This window comes from Urocitellus parryii, chromosome 1, assembly GCF_045843805.1.
Source record: "Urocitellus parryii isolate mUroPar1 chromosome 1, mUroPar1.hap1, whole genome shotgun sequence".
Taxonomy (NCBI): Eukaryota; Metazoa; Chordata; class Mammalia; order Rodentia; family Sciuridae; genus Urocitellus; species Urocitellus parryii.
In genome coordinates this window covers 170,824,321-170,846,545 of record NC_135531.1, presented here as the reverse complement: position 1 = coordinate 170,846,545, position 22,225 = coordinate 170,824,321, and the positions used below count along the sequence as shown (strand labels likewise).

At 46.6% G+C, this 22,225-nt stretch overlaps 1 protein-coding gene and 2 pseudogenes across 1 annotated transcript; 1 reads left to right on the top strand and 2 right to left on the bottom strand.

Moving 5' to 3' along the window:
- The first annotated feature begins 596 nt into the window (after positions 1 to 596).
- Positions 597 to 1,226, top strand: LOC144249901 (guided entry of tail-anchored proteins factor 1 pseudogene; annotated as a pseudogene).
- A 10,973-nt stretch (positions 1,227 to 12,199) lies between these two features.
- On the bottom strand, positions 12,200 to 13,156 carry LOC144249889 (olfactory receptor 2B11-like). Its single transcript, XM_077792138.1, has one exon. It carries the CDS (start codon positions 13,154 to 13,156, stop codon positions 12,200 to 12,202), a length of 957 nt encoding a protein of 318 aa, XP_077648264.1.
- Positions 13,157 to 20,673: 7,517 nt separating this feature from the next.
- Positions 20,674 to 21,364, bottom strand: LOC144249876 (olfactory receptor 2C1-like; annotated as a pseudogene).
- Between the last annotated feature and the right edge of the window lie 861 nt (positions 21,365 to 22,225).

Below are 22,225 nucleotides of genomic sequence, written 5' to 3'. Positions count from 1 at the left end.
AAGTTATATAACTAGGGTTACATTTTGGAACTTCCAAATGGAGTCACTTAGGCAAGGTTTTGTTTTGTTTTGTTTTGTTTTTAAGTTGTCAATAGACTTTATTTATATGGGGTGCTGAGAATTGAACCCAGTGTCTTACAAATGCTAGGTAAGCGCTGTACCACTTAGCCACAACTCCAGCCAAAGGCTAAATTCTTTTAAGTACAGTCAGGATAACTTAACATTATTTATCCTATTATCTAATCTTGTCTTATCTATTAATATCCTCCATTTTATAGGGTGCTTATTGGGCTGATCCATAATCTAAGTTGGGCTATAACAATTAAAGAAAGCATCAAAAATGTAATGTGTGTAGGAATAAATTTTACAAACCTCAATCAAGGAAGCAGGGCTAGTGGGACTCAGTGCGCAGTTGCGGGTGCGCCTAGTGATGAGGTCCCCTTGGAGCTTCTGTTAGAGGTGCCTGGGCTGCAGGGAGTATCTGGGAAGAATGGAAGAACTTGACCAAGTCCCAGAGCTGGACGTGGCTGCTGGTCCTCTGCTTCCTGTTTGGATGCAATGTCCTTTTGATCCTCCTTCTGACCTTGTCCTCCTTCATGTCCAGAGTGCTGCAGAATGATACAGAGCCAGAGCCGCAGATGAGGGCAGAGATGCAGGATATGAAGCAATTGTTCTCCATGGTCAACAAGATGGATGAGTTTGCCAGATATGCCAGGCTGGAATGGAGGATCAACAAGATGGTGGACCAGCTCAAGACTTATGTGAAAGCACGGACTGCTCAACTAGCCAAGATAAAATTATTTTTTTTTAATTTTTTTAATGATTTTTTTTTTTAAAGAGAGAGGCAGAGAGAGAATTTTAATATTTATTTTTTAGTTATCGGCGGGCACAACATCTTTGTTTGTATGTGGTGCTGAGGATTGAACCCGGGCCGCACGCATGCCAGGCGAGCGCGCTACCGCTTGAGCCACATCCCCATCCCGATAAAATGATTTTTGAGTGTTGCTTTCTGTACATTGCAAGCTACCTTGATGATGTCACTCATTTGGAAGTAGTATTCTTCCCCTGTGACTGTTGTGCTGAGGAAATGGATAACACCACTAGACCTCCTGGTAGCCTTCCCTGCTAGAACAGCAGGTGCTGTTGGAATTATTAGTTGGATTTTAGTCTGTAACAAGTTGTGGTGACCCCTTGTACTTTACCCTTTCAGTCGAAAAGAAAGATGAATACCACTGTGGGATTTTGTTGTTGTTAAACTGGGGGTTGAACTCAAAGGTTCTTTACCACCTAACCCCAGCCACAGTCCTTTTTATTTTTAATTTTGAGACAGGTTCTTGGTAAGTTGCCCAGCCTGACCTCAAGCTTACCATCCTCATACCTCTTCCTCTTGAGTTTTTGAGTTACACTTGTGCCCCACCGCACCTATCCCAGCTATTATGACTTCTAAAATGATTCTCTTATTAGGTTAAAAGTCTGCTGCTTAAAAAGACAAAACAAAAAAACCCAAAGTACATAGGGTAGTTTTGTACATAATTGAATATGTTCTTGGGCTTTATGTGAGATTCTTGTAAGAATCCCAGTATTCTACAGTATTCTACAGTAACACCAGATTCGAAACAGGATGGGGGCCTACATGCCTTACTCCTGATTTGCTCTATTGGCACATTGTGGTCCTGTTGCCAACTGGAAAGTCAAAATTTTCTAAAAACTTGAATACTTTAAAAATATTTTAATTTATATATTTTTTAGTTGTAGATGGTGCTGAGGACAGAACCCAGTGCCTCACTCATGCTAGGCAAGTGCTCTACCACTGAGATACAACTGCAGCCCAAACTTAAGTACTTTTATATCTATTTTAGAAAGTTTTATTACAACTACTAGAACTTGAACATTTGGTTTATTGTCTCATGTAGTGAAATTGAAAGAATAACACTAATTGACATTGTGTGTTCTTTGTGTCTAAAGTCATTAGTTGGATGAACATTTCTATAGTGTATATCATCTACTTATTTGCAACTGTTAGTTTTTCATTACAGTGTTTTATATATGTACTGAAGAGACCATAATGCATTGTTTTGTGATTGACCATATGACACAGAATGAGAATTCAGTAATGAACTTTCCTATGGTTGGAAGAATGATTGATATTAGTGTAGAAACAGAAGATCTGTCCTTGAACCATAAATGCTCTTCAGCAGGGAGTAAATGCTCATATAATTAAATACCTATAACTATAAGCTACCATAACTTCTATATTATGATATGTAAGTAAGTCATTTTATGTTGCCTTTATAAGGTATATGGGTAAGGTTACATTTATAGTTTTCTATTTTTTGATTCTTACTCTTTGTTATTCAGAAAGTTTTTCCTTGGAACCTATTTTCGCATTTAGCACTGTTTTGGATGCTGAAAAATATATAATAGCATTTTTATTTGGTATTTAATATATTTACTTTTAATATTGGACAGGTTGTCTATCCCGTTCCATTTTAGAACATGAATATATCTGTAGGGATATCAAATTTGGGTTAAAATAAATAAAGGACCCAAACAAAAAGCACTTAAGTTAGAAAACCACAAGCCATTATATAAAGAGCATAAATCATGCTGTCTTTTGTTAAGTGGGTCCACATTTAGAAGGTCAGGGGCTCACCCTGATTATGAATAGGTTGAGTTCTTTTGTAAGTCTTGAGTGTCATAATCAATCAATCAATCTATCTATCTATCTATGTTTAGTACAGTAATATAAATATGCAGAAAAAATTACACATACATGTGTACATATGTAATAGGGCTTCCAAAAGACAGAGCATCATTAAATGATTATAGATATTTGTAGATTTTAAAGCTGAAACAATCAGTTCACACTGGCTATTATTTTTTTTCAACATTTTTAAAATTTGTGCATTATAATTGTACATAAGAAGGATTTGTGTTACATATTTATACATGCACAAAATTTAAAAATATAATTTGGCCAATATTGCTTCCCAGCACTTCTTCCCTCTCTGCCTACCTCTCAACCCTTGGTCTTTTTCTTTAATTACCTCCCTTTCATCTTCCTGAGATCATCCCCCACACCTTTCTATTTCTTTTTCCATTCTAGCTTGCACATATGAGAGAATGCATATGATCTTTGATCTTCTAAGTTTGACTTATTTTGTTTAGTATTATGGTCTCCACCCATTTTCCTGCAGATGACATAATTTCATTTATTTTATGGCTGAGTAAAGGTTCATATTATCTCACTTCTTTTTGAATTCCTAGCATTAGGCACACAGGGAAGCTAGTGTTAGTCCATCATATTGATGATAGTAATAGCACAGCCCTCCTTTCTCATTCGCCTCCAATTTTGGTGTTCCTCATGTGTGCCTGCCATGATCCTTTGGGTGATCTTTCATCCTTGTGGTGGAATAGTATAACTTGCAGTAAGGATGAAGGATACTAAGCCAGAGAAGGAAACAGATGGCTGTGGAGGGAACTCCATTAGTTTGACTCCATGTCCATCATCTTTTTTCCTTGAGAAGCGTGGGTGCCAATTTTAAGCCAGAAAATGACGGCAGCATGAGGATTGCCTTCATCTTATAAAATTTTATTCTTCTTGTATGTATCACAGTATTTTTCACATGTGAACTATAATTCTGTATGTAGTATAATTTTGATAATTATTTGACTTTCTCATTTTTTTCTGGTTGGGGATATGTTAGTATTGTAATAAGGTTTTTCATTAATGAAATAGGTGGATTAGATCAGGTGATTTCTAATTCTGATTTCATCTTTGATACACCTTTTAACCTTTTACAGTTATTTGATATGTGTTTCTTTTTTCCTGAGCACCTAAAAACATTTTTTATTCATTCTATTTACTTGTACATGGCAGTGGAATGCTCTTTGACACATCATACATAAATGGAGCATAACTTCTCAATCTTCTGGTTGTACATAACGTAGACTCACTGATCATGTAGTCATATATGCACATAGGGTAATTATGTCAGATCCATTCTGCTATTCTTCCTACCTCCATTCCTTTCCCCCTTCCTTCACTCCTCTCTGCCTTATCCACAGTACCTCTGTTTGTCCCTAGGAACCCCAACCCTTATTGTCAATTAGCATCTGAAGTTCAGTGAAAACATTCAGCCTTTGGTTCTTTGGGATTAGTTAATATTGTTAAGCATGATATTCTCCAGCTCTATTCATTTATCACCAAATTACATAATTTCATTCTTATTTAAGGCTGAGTAATATCTGATTGTGTATGTATACCACATTTTCTTTATTCATTCGTCTGTTGAAAGGCACTTAGACAGGTTTTATAGTTTAGCTATAACATTGATGTGGCTGCATCACTGTAGTATTCTGACTTTAAATCCTTTGGGTATGAACTGAGAAGTGGGATAACTGGGTCAATTCCAAGTTTTCTGAGGAATCTCCATGCTGCTTTCCATAATGATAAATTGAAAATTTGCCTTCCCACCAGCAAGGGATGAATGAACCTTTTTCCTACATCCCCCCAACATTTATTGTTGCTTGAATTCCTGATAATTGCCATTCTGACTGAAGTGAGATGAAATCTCAGTGTAGATTTGACTTGCATTTTTATAATTACTAAAGATGAACATTTTTTCATATGTTTGTTGATGGTATTTTTTCTGCTGTGCAGTGTCTGTTCAGATCCTTAGTCCATTTATTGATTGGGTGGTTGTTATTGTTGTTGTTATTATTAATATTATTAGTAGTAGTAGTGTAAAGTTTTTGAGTTCTTCATATATCCTGGAGATTAATGCTGAAAGTGAGGTGCAGGTGGTAAAGATTTTCTCCTGTTCAGTAGGCTTTCTCTTCATATTATTGTTTCTTGAGCTGAGAAGAATTTTAAAGGCTGCTTCTTTGATTCCATCCCATTTATTGATTCTTGATTTTACTTCTTGTGCTGTACTGGTGTTGTCAAGAAAGTAAGTTCCTAAGCTTACATTTCTACTTTTTCTTCAGTTAGTTGCAGGGTCTCTATGTTCTAATGCCTAAGTCCTTGATCCACTTTGAGTTGTGTGCAGGGTGAGAAGTAGGGATTTAATTTCATTTTGCTACATGTGTATTTCAAGTTTTCCCAGCACCATTTGTTGAAAATGCTATCTTTTCTTCAGTGTTTGTTTTTGGTGCTGTTTTATATTAGATAACTGTACTTATGTGGGTTTTTCTCTGTGTCTTCTCTTCTTTACCATGGTTCTGGTACTGATTGTAATGCCTCCTGCATCACTTTTCTTGCTAATGACTGCTTTACCTATTCTGATTCTCTAATATTTCCAAATGAGTTTTATGGGTGATTTTTCTATTTCTACAAAGGAACTCATTGGTATTTTTATAGGAATTGCATTGAATCTGCAAAGCACTTTGGGTAGTATGGTTAATTTGACAATATTAATTCTGCCTAAGATAGGCAGAATTAGGGCCTGGGAGATCTGTCCATCTTCAAAGGTCTTTAATTTCTTTCTTCAGTATTCTGTAGTTTTCATTGTAGAACTATTTCATACCTTTTCTTATATATATTCCAAAGTATTGTATTGTTTTCTGAGGCTATTTTGAATGGGATAATTTTCTAATTTCTTTTTCAGTTCATTTTCCATTGATATATAGGTACATAAATTATTTATGGGTGTTAGTAACCCAATGGATTTTGACGTATTGTATCCCTGTTCCCATTTATTTCTGAAATTTTTCTCCCCTGATTGTATCCGTTATCCAATCCTAATCCAGATTTGTATATTTTAACCTCCAGGCATTAAAAGGTTTGTTTCTTGTCATTAACTTCTTCTTTCTTTCATTTATGATCTTAAAGGGTTCAAGAAGTTACCTCTATTTCTTGTATTTACCTTGTACTCAAAAATATGATGTTTTTTGGTTCAAGGAATTGAACTCAGAGGCACTTGACAATTGAGCCACATCCCCAGCTTTATTTAGATACAGGATCTCACTGAATTGCTTAGCATCTTTTGTTTGCTGAGGCTAGCTTTGAACTTGCAATCCTTCTGTCTTAGATTCCTGAGCTGCTGGGATTACAGGTGTGTTCCACCACGCCTGACAATATGAATTATTTCAAAGAATGGTCATTGTTTCATGGAGAAGCAAATGAATTTATTGTTGCTGGATTAAATAGTCCATAGATATCTGTTCAGTCTATCTGATTAATGTTTTCCATTTAGTTCTGAAGAATCTAGGCTGGCAAGTTTTTCTTTTGGGGTGGGCATGGTACAGAAAGGTTTCCCCAAACCTCAGCAGTGCAAAGAATATGCAATGTGGTCCTCACAAGGCCTTTCATCTGCCACAAAAACTCTGTGTTCCATATATGGCTCCCTCCAATTTTCACCTCAACCCCCCCCCAACACTAGACAATTTTATAGGAATCTTGTTTTGTTTAAAAGCATTGACCCAGGTGTTGGGTATATGGCTTAGTGGTAGAGTGCTTTAGCATGTATGAGAACCTGAGTATGGTGCTTATCTCTTTAAAAAAAATGACTTGCCAAAATTATTTTTGCCAATGAAAAAGCTTATCAAGGGAGATTGAGGGATACTGGCTGATGTGGGCCATATGTGGAGGTCCTGACCTGAAAGCCTAGAGAAGCAGAGAGTCCATGAGTGTCTCCATGCATCTATTCACTCATTTTGCAAATTTGACTGAGTCCTGGAAGATAAAGTGCAAGTCAGTTATGTAGGTTAGAACAGTGTCCAAGATAGTATGTCTGGTCTCCTTCATTTCAGTTAATATTTAGGGGTAAAATAAATTAAGTACAATAAATACAATAAAGAAGGCTCTGTAAAGGACACAAACTAGGCATTCAGTGTTCACGGTTCCAAGACTGGCTTGCTTCTGAGTGAGGGCTTCATTATCCTGTGATGGCAGGAAAAGTGGGAGCAAGGTGCTACCAGAGGCATTGGATTAAGTGCAGGGATATGAAATAATGCCACAGGCCCTGAGGGGAGGGAGCAAGATCAAGGGAAGGTAGAAAAGGATTACAGAGATCATTGCCTGGTCATGGGGACTGTGGACCATGGTGAGTATTTTGAACTTTATTCTAAGAGGAATAGGAAGTCATCTGTGCCTGAATCAGGGTGGGTGTCATGGGTTGGCTCCTGGTATAAACTTTCTTCATTGAACTGATTTTGTTTTAACCCAACTGTTATGTTGTTCTCCCATTTTCATTATATCAAGGTCTCTAATTTTGTTGGACCATTCATTTAATGAAGACTTTTTGTGTTCCTTGTGTTACCATGTTTCTCTGATTCTTCTTGACCCTAGTATCTTGAAACGGTGCATGCACATTTGAAGAAGCCATTACTTCTCCCAGACTTAAGGACTTATTTGAGGATGGGAAAGCTTTTTCCTGCAGAGCAGTATGGGAGAACATGCTGACCTAGTATAGCACTGGTCTAGTGGCATGGAGCAACATCTTTGTTATCTGAGGTTGAAGGATGCATTGCTTCTCTTTTAGCAGGCACAACTGTTGGAAACATGAGAACCTTCATGGTCATTGGTGGCTAGAGCTATGGGAAATCTAGAGTTGCTATGAGGACTAGCTGGGTCATAGATAGTGCCTCTAGATCCATGCAGAGAAGACTAGAAAAGGTGAAAGACATATGGGCCAGGCAGTGTGCACACTTTGGTGCAGTGTCAGCTGCAGGCATGTGCAATGTAGACAGGCTACCTGTGGGCAGAGAAGTAGTAAGGAAAAGCTAGGACCAAGGACAGAAACCAGGGCTGGCAAAGAGTGCCTTTGAGGTGGTACCTAGTTTGTTAAAGCACAGGACTGTAAGATCAAATCTGATTGTAGACACCTAGGGCTTCAGGGAAGGACCAGAAGTAGAGCTTTGCCTGGCTTCTGTGTATCTACACCCCTTTCTGGGGTGTTCAGAGGTGCTGAACTCAGCGTCCCACTGAGTAGGTCTCCCACAGCCAGACCTAGGCAGGGCCTCCTCAGGGGGCAGAAGGACCTTATGCTCCCCAGGATCAGCACTGCCCCTGGGAGCTCTTCATGGATGGCAGCCACTGTGAGTCCTGGCTTGCTCTGACCTGTGGCCTGTGGTTGTGGCTTCCTCTATCTCTGGCTGCTGTGGACACATGGCCTTTCTTTGGCTTTGGACCTTGTTCTTCACAATCTTCAAGTTCTCCTCCCTCTTCCTCACAAGCCTGGACCTTCCTCATCTTTTCAGTTCATGCCAATGGCCCCCGTTCTGAGAAGCCATCTTTAGTTACCTTAACTGAAGTGGGCTTTCCCGACGACTACCACATTTTAAAATTTCAAATTAAACTAAAGTTGTCAAATAAAAATTGAACATATCTATGTCACACATGGTGAGTTTTTAAAATATGTATACATGGTGGAATGGCTAAATCAAGCTCACCTGACCTACTTGGTGGGGTTTGGCATCAGAGCCCCTGGGTAACAACACAGTATTGTTTTCTGGAGTCGCTACCTGGACCACAGGGCTCTTGAGAGCCTATCTGAAGCCGTGTAGCCTCTGACCAACATCTCTCCAGGCCCACCGTCTCTATTTTCTGCTTGTGTAAGTTTCATTTCCAGTTATTTACTTATGTAGTAAAGATCAGAAATTTATTTACCATGTCTCTGGACTCTAGGAGGCTCATGATACGGGGCCAGCAGGCTGCCCGCCATCGGTGTGGCCTGCTCTTTGCTGTTTCCTCCTGTGGTAGAATGAGGAAGGGGTGAGCCAGCGCTGGGCTGCTGTAGGTTCTGCAGGTGACATCACCTGTCTGTTCCACTCACTTCACCTGCTGGGGATTCATCCTTGACGATGGCAGCATGGACTCCCTTCCAAAGTCTGGATAGTATTCTCACTTCTCAATTCATCAGGTGTCCGAGGACATTTATGGTGACCCCACAAGTTCACCCTGGGTGCCTCCCTGAATGGCAGCCTTTGAACTACTGAGTTTCCTGATGTCTCAGGCCCTAAAGAAGCATAACTACCTGGAAACTACCAGCTTCCTACAACCTGGTCTGGAAGGTGGAGATCGTCTTCCACTGCATTCTGTCACGCATGTCATGAAGACCAGTGCTAGTTCATTGGGTGGAAAATTAGTCTCTACCTTCTAGAGTTTGAGACAAGTTTTTTTTAAATTTTTTTTTTTTATTATTTTGTTACTAGGTATTCAACCCAGGGTGCTTAAACATTGAGACATATCCCCAAGCCCTTTTTCTTTTCTTTTTCTTTCTTTCTTTCTTTCTTTTTTTTTTTTTTTTTTTTTTTGCAGAGCATGTGTATTTTATTAGAGACAGGTTCTCACTGAGTTTCTGAGGGCCTTGCTAAGTTGATTGAACGCAGAGGTGCTTAACCACTGAGCAACACCCCCAGTAACCCTCTATGTTTTATTTTGAGACAGACTTCACTAAGTGTCTCAGGACCTCACTAAGTAGCTGAGGGTGATTTTGAACTCACGATCTTCCTGCTTCAGCCTGGTATTATAGGCATGATCCACTGTGCCAGGCTTAGAGCACTTTTTGAACTAGCACATCTGTTTTGAGAAGTGCAGTTCTTAGTACTCTCAGATGTTTCCCAGAACAAGATCACCTCCTCAGAGTGCTGCATTACAGGCTGCCTCCTGTCGAATTGTGACTTGCACCCATGCATTTACTAAAATGCTCCTCTATGCCAGTCTGGATCCTCCAAAAGGTAATTATAAGGGGCTCTGAGGTATTTATTATCCAGTGACTCTGTGGCAGTCCATTGGAAAAAATTCTTTGTGGTCCTGATACCTGCAATAGTTATTCATCTTTTCCTCGTATTTTAACATCAAATCCTACAGCCTTGTGGACTTATATTTTATTTTTGCCTTTAGTGTCAGAAAGCTCATCACAATTTTTCCTTCTTTCTTAAGTTTTAGACGTTCATTGTTATTTTCTGGGTTTGGCTATGTTAACATTTGACAAAAACAAGACAGGAGGAAAAAAAAACAAATTAAGTGTAAATGAATCTATAACATGAAGAAAGAAACTGCCAACTTGGAATTCTGTCCTGGAGCCTCCCTTCTCTGCAGGAGGGATCAGGCAGACATCCAGTTTCTGCCTGCTCTTGCTAGCTGCTGGCACATCTTGACAGGGCAGCCCTCCTGCGGGGTTAGGAGGGCCCAGCCAGGTGGTGAGCATAGGTGCACTGGGCTGCTCGCCTGGACCCCAGGCCTTCTATGAAAGCTAGCTATACTTCTACCTTGAACTTATTATTTATTTATTTATTTTTAAAAGAATAGCCCTCCGTTTAGTTAAGATTTCGTTTTTACTTCCACATAGTTTCACAAGCTTTCGGGATATACTTTTGCACACATTTTACCACACTTAAAACTTAAATTTTTGAGCCTGTGTAAATGGTGGTTTTTAACTTTAACTTTCGGTTGCACATTGCTCACGTAGAGAAAGCACTCTGGCCTCCAATCACTGATCACTGAAGCTGGCGGCTGCTTGTTTCTCTGCCTACTGTCCTCTACTAGGCACAGGCTGTCCCTTAGGTCAGGGTATTAAACACCCCACACAGATTCCAGCATCCAGGCGAGCACCCAGCAGAGGGCTCCAGAAAAGGCAGCTCTGAAAGTGTGCAGAGCGCCCAGAGCACTACACTGCAGGGCCCTGGGTGTGCATGCATGCACAGAGGGAGGGGGGGGGAGCGGAACTTCCTTGGCTACAGTGGGTTCCAGTGGCGTGATCCTTCGCTTCCTCAGGTCACGTTTCAGGAAAATACTACATTTCGTTCAGGAGTTTTTCATCTGCGTTGATCAAGGTCATTAATTTGTGGCCTTCTCACCTTGACATGTCCTCTTCAGGTTTTGGTTAGGCTCAGCATGGGTGTGTCCCCGGTACCAGTCAGCTCCTCCTCCCTGCTGTGACCCAAACACTCGGCAAGACCAGCCTGGAGGCAGAGGAGCTTGTGTGGGCTCAGGGTCTCAGAGGGCCAGTCAAGATCCGTGGCTCCTTGCTCTGAGGTGAGGGAGCATCATGGGGGAAGTTGTGGCGCAGGGAAGTTGCCCAGCCAGGGCGACCTTCAAGCAGAGAGAGGGAGGGCCAGGGAGACCCTCTGTTATGGCATGGCCACGCCCACAGCAGCGCACCACCCATGGCCACGCCTCCAGCAGCGCACCACCCCATGACCACGCCCCCATCAACGCCCCCCCCCCGTCCACGCCCCCCGCCCCCCTTCCATGCTCCCCCCATCCTTCCAAAGCCTCAGCCCTTTCAATGGTGTTACCCACTGGTTAGGTCATTGCACCTTGAAACCTTCTTGCCCCAAGGGAGGAGCTTTTGGGAGACACAATACATCCTAACCATAACAACCTCTCTGTATATCATAGAATTCAACTGGCAATCCTGCGCTTCTCTTTGTTGCAAGGCTTTTTATTTACTGATTGAATCTCATTGCTGTTGGTCTGTTTAGGTTTTCTACGTCCTCTTGGTTCAATTTGGGTAGCTTATCTTGAAAAATTTTAAAAGTTTTATTGTTCTAACCGTCATTAGTATGTATAGCTTGCATTCTCAACTGGAAAAATCCTTTTGTAAGGTAAGAGATTATGGCGTATTTTCCCTGTCCTTGGAATCTGATGTGGAGTCTTACATATCCAGAGTGGGTTTGGTGTCACTAGTTGCCAGTCAATGGTGGGAAAACTTTGCAAAGAAGGAAATTTGAGCTATGGAAAAATAATTATCTGTGTTCACAGGAAGAAAGCACTCTTCTTCATTCTTGTAAGATTTTGAAAAATCTATGTGGAATTCATCTTCAAATCTATGAAGACCCTGCATTTATTATAAGCAAATAAGATAGTTTCACACTGTATTATATATGCTTAGGAGTAATGGGAAAGGAAGGGAGCTTAAGAGGGGACAAACAGAAGAGAAATAGAAATGGAGAAAGAGGAAAAGGGGCAAGAATCGGGAAGTTCGGAATTAATTCATCTGACAAATATTTGTTTTACACCAGCACACTGAAACCTTTCTCAAAAACACCTGGTTTCTTGTAATTACACACTTGTGAGTGATTTCATCAGTAGACTTGGGATTTTAGGCACTGTGACCACAGGGAGGTGTTGAGGCAGTGGATCTCACAGTACCTACCCACTGCGCATTTTCAGCCCCTTGTGGGAAGGCACTCTGCACGTGACTACTGCCTCCTGCTATCCAGGCGATGGACATGGCCATGACATGGATCTTCATCTTCTGCAGGGCTTCCAGGCCCTGGCCAGGAGTCTCCTGAGAGCTCCCTTCACGTCCTTATTCCTCAGGGTGTAGATGAAGGGATTGAGGGTGGGTGTGATTATGGAGTAGAAGAGGGAGATGAACTTGCCCTGCTCTTGGGAGTAGCTGGAGGGGGGCTGTAGATACATGTAGATGGCAGGCAGGTAGAAGAGGGAGACCACCACCAGGTGGGAGGAACAGGTCCCAAAGGCCTTGTGCCGTCCCATGGAGGTCTGGATCCTGAGCACAGCCCGGGCAATGAAGCCATAGGAGAGGAGGATGAGAGCCAGGGGGACCAGCACAAAGAAGGCCACCAGAACGGCCAGTGTGGTGTCATTCACTGCGGTATCCACACACGACAGCTTGATCATAGCTGGCACCTCACAGAAGAAGTTGTTCAGCACCTGCCACCCAAAGAAGGGCAGCTGGACTGTCAGGACCACTTGAACGAGAGAGTTGCCAAAGCCACTGAGCCAGGCCACTGCCACAAGCTGCTGGCAGAGAGGGCGGTGCATGATAATGGCATACCGCAGGGGCTCACAGATGGCCACGTAACGGTCCAGGGCCATGGCAGCCAGGACAATGCACTCGGTGCACCCCAGCCAGTGGAAAATGGCATACTGCATGGTGCAGCCACCGTAGCTGATGGTCTTCCTGGAGCTGCCCATGTTGGCCAGCATCTGGGGGACCGTGGTGGTCGTGTAGCACAGGTCCAGGAAGGACAGGTGGCTGAGGAAGATGTACATGGGGCTCTGCAGCTGGGCATCTAGCCGGGACACCAGGATGATGGAAATGTTTCCCAGCATGGCCAGAATGTAGGATACCAGGAGGACCACGAAGAGAGGAAGTTCTAGCCATGGTCTGTCAGAGACGCCCAGAAGGATGAAGTCCTTTGGAGGATCCCACAGGAAGCTCTGGTTGTCACTTCTCATGGTGAGGCATCTTGTGGCACCTGTGATGAGTCAAGAGAGTGGGAATGAATGAGTCCTGTCAGAAGGTAATCATCATTTTACACCTGTCTGACCTTTCTGACCTCTGCAGTCACTGGGACTGGGGGAGTCAGACAACTGCACCTGTATCCTCACTTCCCTTCCTTCTCTGTGACCATGCCCCCTCATGTTTCCAACGTCAGTGTCTGCATCTGCTGAGATGGGGAGTAGAGCCTCAGGTGGCCAAGGGACTGGGGTGAGGGGACGCACACATGACAGGTTTATTTGAGTTGGACTGCTTCATTTCTTTGCAGTTACACTCAGGGGAATTGTCCACTCTCAGGCTTTTCACCTTGTCTTTGGTGGTGGTGGTGGGAGAAAGGAGGAAGATGATAAAGCAAGATGGGCTTCATAAGCAGCTGGGGGCTCTGGGGGCTCAACTCTGCCTGCAAGAGGTGCTCATTCCTCTCTGGAGCACAGCACTCTCCCCTCCCACAGATCACTGGCTTTGGCAGTGCCAGACTGCATGGGTACCTGGAGTGGAGCAGCCGAGACATGTCACTTCAGCTCTAGGTTTGTCATGACCCCTGAGAGGCCCCCAAGCACAGAGTGTTGAGCACAGGAACCTGTGAAGACCATCTCTAGAGGTGTTCAGTGCAAGATCAGCCTGCCTCCGAGCTCGCACTCTACATGTGACTTCTTTGCCAGTCTACTGTCCTCTCTCAGGAAGGAAGCAGTGAGGCTTCTGGGGGACCTTGCTGTTTGGGGGTACCTGGGCTGCCCTGTTTTATGCATGGGCTTTCCCACTCAGGGCCTTTGGTCCCCAACTCCTATCCTCTCCCAAGCACTGTGCCTTCCAGTTCATGATGGGCTTTCTATTGCTCCATGCTGAGAGTGGAAAGAAGTCAAACCCTCTATGTAGGTAATTTAGGGAGGATTGATTTTCAGTTATGGAAAAGAAAGCTAGCGTATGACATTTCTATGACGGGAGAGTGGCTTTTCTAAAGTCACCATGAACAGGGTAAAAACTTGGGGGAGTAAAGGGGTACAGCTCAGGGTTAGCACAAGGGCTTAGTCTCTGTGAGCCCCCAGTTCTATCCCCAGCATGCTCACAGGAGAAATCAAGACACTGGGGAAGAAAACGACCTCTGTGTTGGGCTCAGTTCTCTATGTAAAGTCTCTTGTCAAAATGGTAAAATAAAGAAAATCTGAGAAGTCTCGACTGGCTGCATTTCTGCCTTTCCCCTGGTCTTCTGTCCACAGGTAGAGCTTCCCCTTCTCAGTGTTGCCCTCCTTGCCCAGTCCCTGCTTTGCCCTCCAGGGTCTGGCCTCCTGCTGTGGCTGCTGTGTTTGCTGCCTGCTGTGTCTTTGCACCAGGCCACTGCAGGGCCAGTGCCTGGCCAGTCCAGGGCAGGTGCTTCCCCAGGATGATCTCCTTCCAAGAGGCCTTGTTCTCTGTTTCTCACTTGGAGCTCCAAGGTGCCTCTTTCCTTCAATCCTTGTAAGCTCTGTTGGAGCGAATCAGAATGGCTTCCCCTGCACTCCACATTTCCTCCTCAGCCTGTTCCAGTTTTGTAATTTCTGGCTCCGAGAGAGAAGCTGTGCCTCAAATGGGCCTCTATGTTCCTGGTGGGGCATTGGCCTGCTGGGTCCTCCCTGGTTGGGCAGCTCTGGCCAGGGGCAGCCCCTCTCTCAGTATCTGTTTGGGGCCACCCAAACCAGGAGGGGATTTTCATGTGTTTATTAGCACTGATGAGGGTACCATGCTTGCAGAGGCGCAGGGGTGACATCCAGCGCCCTTTTCCCACACTCCCCACTTCCTTCCCCACCCCTCCTAATGGGTGTTCTGTTCAGGCCCACTCCTCAGTCTCAGGGAGAGGACATTGCATGTCTTCTGTGCCTGACTGGTTACACCTAACAGCACCCTCCAGTTCCACCCATTTTGCTATGAACAGGAATTTGATGTTTTTTTCTTCTTTTTAAATCTTTAAAATTTGTTCTAATTACTTATACTTCACAGTAGCATGCATTTGACACATTGTACACAAATGGAGCACAACTTCTCACTGCTCTGGCTGTACATAGTTGAACAGGATTTCATTCTTTGTGGCTGAAGGACACCCTCTTGGGTTTCCTTCATTCCTCGCTGATGGGCACCTGGGCTCCTGGCTGTTGGGAGTTGTGCACAGTGAACTGGATGGACATGGGGATACCTCCTGCATAAGATTCCTTGCCTTTGGGCACACGCCCAGGGCCATGCTGGACCAAGGTAGATATCTTTCAGTTCTTTGAGTGACCTGGCTTTTCCCCACCATGGCCTCATGAACTTATGCCCCACCAGCAGGGTGGGAGGTGGTCCTTCTCCAATTCCTCTCCAGCAGGAACTTCTTACCTTTTTGATCATAGCCATTCTAAGTGGCTGAGATGATGTGCTTTTTGGTTTTGGTTGGCATGACTCTAACAAAGGAGGTTCAGTTGGCCCCCCCACCCCTTCCTGGGGGGCACGCAAACACTCACACACCCGACCTGGGGACGTGTGTGCATACACACACAGACACACCCCTACCTGGGCGCACACACACACAATACCTTATTTGAGCTCACAGACACATGCATATCCTACCTGGGCATGTGTGCATACACACACACACACACACACACACACACACACACATACACACTCACACCTCTCCTGGGTGCCCACACAGAGACACAATCAGGATGGTCACATGCATACACACCACACATGGGTGCACAGACACAGCACCTGGGTGCCTGCACTCACGTGTTCCCTATTTGGGCAAACATTCACACCACCCCCACAGTTTCTTGATCTCACAGCTGGACACTGGTCAGTCTTGGCCCTGTGTGTCCTGCATGGGATGCCTGGCTGTCCATCTCTTTTGACTTGGAGCCTCTGACCCCATTGGCCTTCTCTGCCTTCTCTCTGACCCCAGATCCCGCCGAGGCATAGCCTCTCTTGCTGGATGAACAGCTGTCTCCCAGCCTGACTCAATCCTGCTCAGGCAAGTCCTTCTGGACCCGTGTCTCCAGCTCTCATTTTCGTGTCCTACACATGCCTTCCTGACACCGTGGACTGGGTCATCCCACTTCCAACCTGGCTCCCAGCCCCAGCCAGTTCCCTGTTAGTTTGTGGCTCCTGTTGCCCTCCCCCAGAGGTGTCGGGTGGCTTGCAGTGGTGTGCCAGTCCCTACCACTGTTGTGCAGTGCTCTGTGCAGACCTGTCAGCACTGCTGTGGTGAGCCCTGGTCCTGCGAACGGGGACATCACAGGAGGTTCCTGCTACCCTCCCTGAGTCAGGGACCAGCCCAGCTCCCTCACTGTGCCCCTGGGCTGCTTGGGTTTGCTGTGAGATCCAGCCTGCAGCTGCTTTTCTGGGGACACCTTCGCTTCCTTGCTCTGTCCCCCTTCCTTGTCAGGGCACTGGTGGAGCATGATGGAGCTGTGGGGAGGGCTCAGGTCCCTATGTGCTGCGGGTGGCCTCCCCCCATCCAGGTGGTGTCCACAGAGTTGAATCAGCTGCCTGGTACATGACCATCCTTCACTGACTTCCTGCCCTCTGGACGCCCGGGCCCTGGTGGCATCCAGCAGAGACAGGAAATGAGTGTCCATGCTGTTACCTTGCCAGCATCTAGTGCATTGTGCAGGGCAGTGTGTCTGGAGCTGAAGGTCAGCCATGCACCCCGTGGTTCCCTGGCATTTTTAGAGGACAATGTCAAAGATGCAGGCTCTGTTGCAGCCCAAGGGGTCTCAGTCTGGGGGCCCACAAGGCGACTATCACTGGAAATGCCCTGCACATTCAGGACAATCCAGCCCATGCCCTGAGGAGGCCCTGGACTTTGCTCTCACTGACCTGGCCGTCGGTCCAAGTGGAGAGGGGATTCAGCCTCAGCAGCACCTGCTCCCTGTCAGCAGGCTTTCTGGAGGTGCTGGGCCTCCTGCAATCTCTGAGGCAGCAGGTGGGTGTGGGCTCGAGGTGGCCCAGCCTTGCTCCCAGGTTAATCCTGAGGATGTGGCATCCAGGGGCAAAGTGCCGGTCCTTGCTGCATGAGCATGCCTCAGTCAGGTTTGCTATCTCCACTCCTGAGGGAGGCTAGGCTCCTTGTCCCCAGACAGCCAGTGGTGCCTCTTCTCCCCTGGCAGGAGGCTGTCCCTGAGGTCTGTTGATTGGTGTCAAGGGCTGGCTGCCAGTCAAGGCCCTGTGTTGGGCTGGGGCCTTGGAAGAGAAGCTGGTGGTGAGCAGTGGGATTTGACTCTTCAGGATTTTGAGGGAGACTGCAAATTCAGCCTGCAGCCAGCAGTGTTGGCCCTGTGGAGCCTGAGACCCCAGTGGCCAAAGCAGAGTTGACCACTCTTTGTCTGTGTGTCTTTGGGCAGATTTCCTCCTTTCTCTGTGTCTCACTGTGTCATCTGCAGATATGAGAAGTACTAGGACCGCCTTCCAGAATCTGTTACAAGGGTGAGACGCAAGGGTGTTGGCCAAGCTCTTAGAACAGTGACTGCCACAGGTACATGTGGAGATTTCTCTTCTGATCACTGTACACAGTCCCAGCTACCCGTTTCATTGGTTACAAGGGGAGAAAAGGTTCAAGTTCAATAGGGAATGAAATTAAAACATTCTAGCTCAACACGGTGAAGGGAAGGGCTTTAGGAAGGCTTATTCCATTTTAGGATAAATTTTATTATGTGTATTTGAGTCATAAAGTGATGCTGTATTTTTTGTATGTGGTACAATGGTTTGCACTGCAGAACAAGCTGCATGTCCATTGTCTCAGCCACCCACTGTCCAGTGGTAAGAGCGCTGCAGTCACTGCTGGCTGCCCAGCGCATAGTACCGTGGAGAGCCCTGGCCCTGGTGTGGCTCCTCCTGGGCACCTGCACCCGTGCCCTTTCCCCTGTCCCTCCTCACTTCCTCAGGGCCTGGCCTGGTGGCTGCTGCCTGGCTCTCCTTTTCTTCAGGTCCCAAGAGTGAGATCACTCAGGGATTTTCTTCCTGTCTGGCTGATTGCTCAGCACAGGCCCTATAAGCCACCCAGGCTGTTTGAACAGCAGAATGGCATCCCTCTTGAGGGCCGAGGGTCCCCTGTGTGTCCTTGTGTTGGCCTTACCGCCAGGTCCACATCTGCTCACCCGTGGAGGATGCCTGGGCTCTTCCCTGGCTGGCTGTGTGGAGGGTCTTCGGGGAGCGAGGCAGAGGGCATCCTTGGAGGTTTATGTCAGTGTGCACTGTAGGGATGACTGCTCACCTCTTCAGCCTCCTGCTCTTTCCATCTGGCTTTGGGGGACATTCCAGACACTCGGGGCACAATGGCCAGGAGATGTGCCCATGTCCCATTTTCTTCCAGATGACATTTTCCCAGCATTCAGGGTCAAGGCCGGACAGCTTCAGTCCTGTCCTACTCATTCTGAGATGCCTGAAGGCTGCGAGAGGAGTTTCTGTGGAGACTGCAGGGCCTCACTCACTTGCTGTGGAAGGTGGGTCTCAGTCTCCACCTGCTGCTGTGCTGAGACATGCCTCCCTGGGAGGCCAGGAACCTGCACTGGGACAGCAGAAGAGCAGTCCCCACTAGGGGTGAAGGTGCATGAAGTGTGGCCTAAATATGGTGAAGGGAGAGCTCCTTGAGCATCTGGGGAAGCCCTGGGAAGTAAGTATGAGGATGGGGCTGCTGCGAGATGTCCCCCAGAAACCATCTGATGCCAAGGTGGCCTGCAGTGACCCTCAGTTTGACATGTGTATGTGCCATGTGTCTATCTGAGATCAGGTCATCTACACAGATACCTGCCCGTGACACCGGAAAGTGCAGCCTTGCAGTCCACACCCTTGGTCTCTAGTGCACCATCGCTGCACACAATCCTCCGGGTCAGTGCTGAGCTGCTGCACTTCTGTATCTCCCACCTCACCTTGCAGCCCCAAACCCACCCCTGAAAGCCAGCATTTCACAGAGGACTGTTGGGAGCCTTGCTCTAGAATTTTCTGTTCCTAATACTAAACCAATTGTACACAAAGACACCCTCCTGCTTAGGCCTGTGGCAAGAGGAGGGTGCTGCCAGAAGCAGAGGATGTATCTAGTGGGGGACAAGATCTACTCTCAAAGGACATTATGGTGGAGACTAAAGAGGCAGAAGGAAACTCCTTGTTTCGAGGTTGTTAGGAAGGATCAAAGAGTGGGTGTCTTCCAAAATTGGCGTCCCCACCGCCCCCCTGCACAGGCCGTGTGTGCAGCACACCTGCAGGGCACCATGAACAGTGGCCTTTCAGTCAGATCTGTGCCCCACCAGGGCTCTGTGCCACAGGGGTTATGGGCATGCAGGATTCATATTAATCCACGTGCAAGGGGCTGGCTGGCTCTGATCTTTAAAACTGCCAGTAAAACAGACAAAGTAGGCAGAGGCAGGTGATGATCCTACACAGGCAAGAATTATAAAGAGGTGCTGGATATTCCTCACACATTCACTGAGGAACACAAAGTGACTTTTGTCATGGTGAGGTCACCCTAAATGACCAAAGATGGATGGTGAGGGCATTAATGAAGCCAAGGTTTGATAAAGTGTGGGATGAAGAAGTCTGTTAGGAAAGGAAGCTCATGAGATGCTGAGAGACAGGAGAGGTAACCTGCCTACAGGTACCACCGGTTAATCCATTCAAGCAGATCAACCTACTAGTGAGGTTACACCTCCCATAAGATAATCATTTCACCTCTGAATATTCTTGCATTTTTTCACTTTTGAGCTTTTGAGGGATACCTCACATCAAAACTACAGCAGTGAATCATGTCTACTGCTCATTTTTAAAAAATGTGTCATGAATACTGAATAATATGTGGACTTTTGAAAGCCATGCATCTTTAATAAGTAAAATAAGCCAGGAACAGAAAGACAAGTACCACAGATCTCACTTGTGTGGAATCTGATCAGGTTAAACTTACAGGAGTGGAATGTGATGACAGGATGAGCAGAGTGGGAGGGAAGGGGGGACAGATAGGGAAAGGTGGGTCATCACAGGTAGGCAGCAGCGGGCAGCTCTGCGGTGCTGTGATACAGTTGGCGACTGTGGAGGCTAGCATCGTGTGTTAAGATGATGTGGGATGTATATTTCAAAGAAAGGACTTTGAAAGTTTTCACCATAAATGGTTCATGTTTGAGGTGTCAGCAAACTTTGTTGGAAGGCACCTGGGCAAGGGGAGTGATTGTGGGAAAGGGTTCCAAGGTGGTACTTTCCACTCCATGGGGGTGGGGACAATGCTGGTCCTTCTGGCTCTGGATAGCCGCGCTGGGCAGTGCCAAGGTGGGCGCAATGGTGCTTAGAGATTTTTGAGTCTAAAGAGTCTTCCCATCACTGGGTGATTGATGAGGGGGAAGGGAGCCCTTCTTCTGTGTTCACAGAGACTCACCTGGGCAGTGCCATGGTGTGTTCGAGCCATTGTTCCAGGAGACAGGCAGAGACCACCACTCCTTAGGACCTGAGCCAGCCCTGGGATGCAACCCTCTCCAGACTGCCTTCACATCCTTGTTCTCAGGGTGTAGAGCGGGGGGTTGGGCAGTGGGGGACCACACAGTAGAAGAGGGACATGAACTTGGTCTGGGTGCTGTTGGTGGGGGGCTGTATGTATATGAGGATGCCTGGCCCAAAGTGCATGAGGACAACCAGCAGGTGGGCGCTGTAGGTGCCCAGTGCCTTGTGCTGCCCTGGGCCCTAGCAATGCAGATGCAGGAGATGAGCACAAGCAGTGGAGCCATTATGCCAAAAGGGACGGCTCCCAAGGTCAGGACCAGGTCGTTTGCCCTGGTGTCACACAGGCTAGCTTGATCAGAGCCGGCACCTCGCAGAAGAAGTGGTCCAGGTTATGGTGCCCACAGAAGGGAAGCTGGAGGCTGAGTGTGGCTTGGAGCACAGAGTTGGCCAGGCCGCTGGACCAGACTGTGGCAGCCAGCTGCCCACACACCCACGGGCACATGATGAGTGGGTACTGGAGGGGCTGGCAGATTGCCATGTAGAGGTCAAAGTCCATCACCATCAGCAGGGAACATTCTTGCAGCTTGTCCAGTGGAAGAGGTAGGACTGCGTGATGCAGCTCTCGGAGGTAATCGTCTTCTTGTCCCCCAGAGGTTGGCCAGCATCTGTGGGACAATGGTGCAGGTGACACAGAGGTCCAGCACAGAGAGCTTGCCCAGAAGGAGGTACGTGGGCATCTGGAGTCTGGGCTCCAGCAGGGAGAGAGAGATGGTGGGGCTGTTGCCTGTGAGCTTGAGGATGCAGAGACCAGCATCTCTGTGCAGAGGGGGCGCTCCAGCTTGGTACCTGAGAAGCCCAGCAGGATGGTGCTTCTGGGGAGCTCACGCTTTCTCCTCCCATGGCTCTGGCTCTCCACTGGCTGCAGACAAGAGAGGTGAGATGAGCAGGGAGTTTTCATTTCAGTGTCTCCATGGCAACATTCTGAGGCCTTCACCATGGTGGTGGGTGGTCCCGTTAGTTTTTGGAGAAGCCCTCCCTGTGTGGGTCTGCTCTGTCAATCTCTGCCTTTGCTGGTGACACCGCAGGAGGGAGACCTGCCGCATTGCAGGCAGACTTCATGTGGAGGTCCATGCTGAGCCCCGTGGCCTCACCTGTGCACTTATTCTTGTTATTCCTACTCTTTTTTCTATGACTAAGTTTCTCTCTCAGTCCATTCCAAAGCCTTGCTGCTGTCCAGAGGGCAAGGGGCTTCAGCACTTGGCATTCACATCTCTTCCAGGAAAGGCTCTCAGGGGACAGTGCCTGCTGTGTCATTCCCTAGCAGTCAGGGAGGGCCCTGGCTCAGGAGAGGGCTGGTGACCAGCTACCCTGCAGCTGCCTGGTGCTGTGTCCTTCACTGGGAGGAGACAGCTGCAACTCATTGACAGCAAGCCTCTCTCCCTTTCCTTTTTGCCCCACTGTTTCATTATGGTAAATACAGATAAGATTTTTCCACTTACCTGTTCCTACTGTGTGCCCTGTGGTTTCAGGGTGCAACCCTCTCGCCTCCCATGGCAACCCCCAGCTTCATTGCTTGCATGTGATTCTGACTGCTCTGA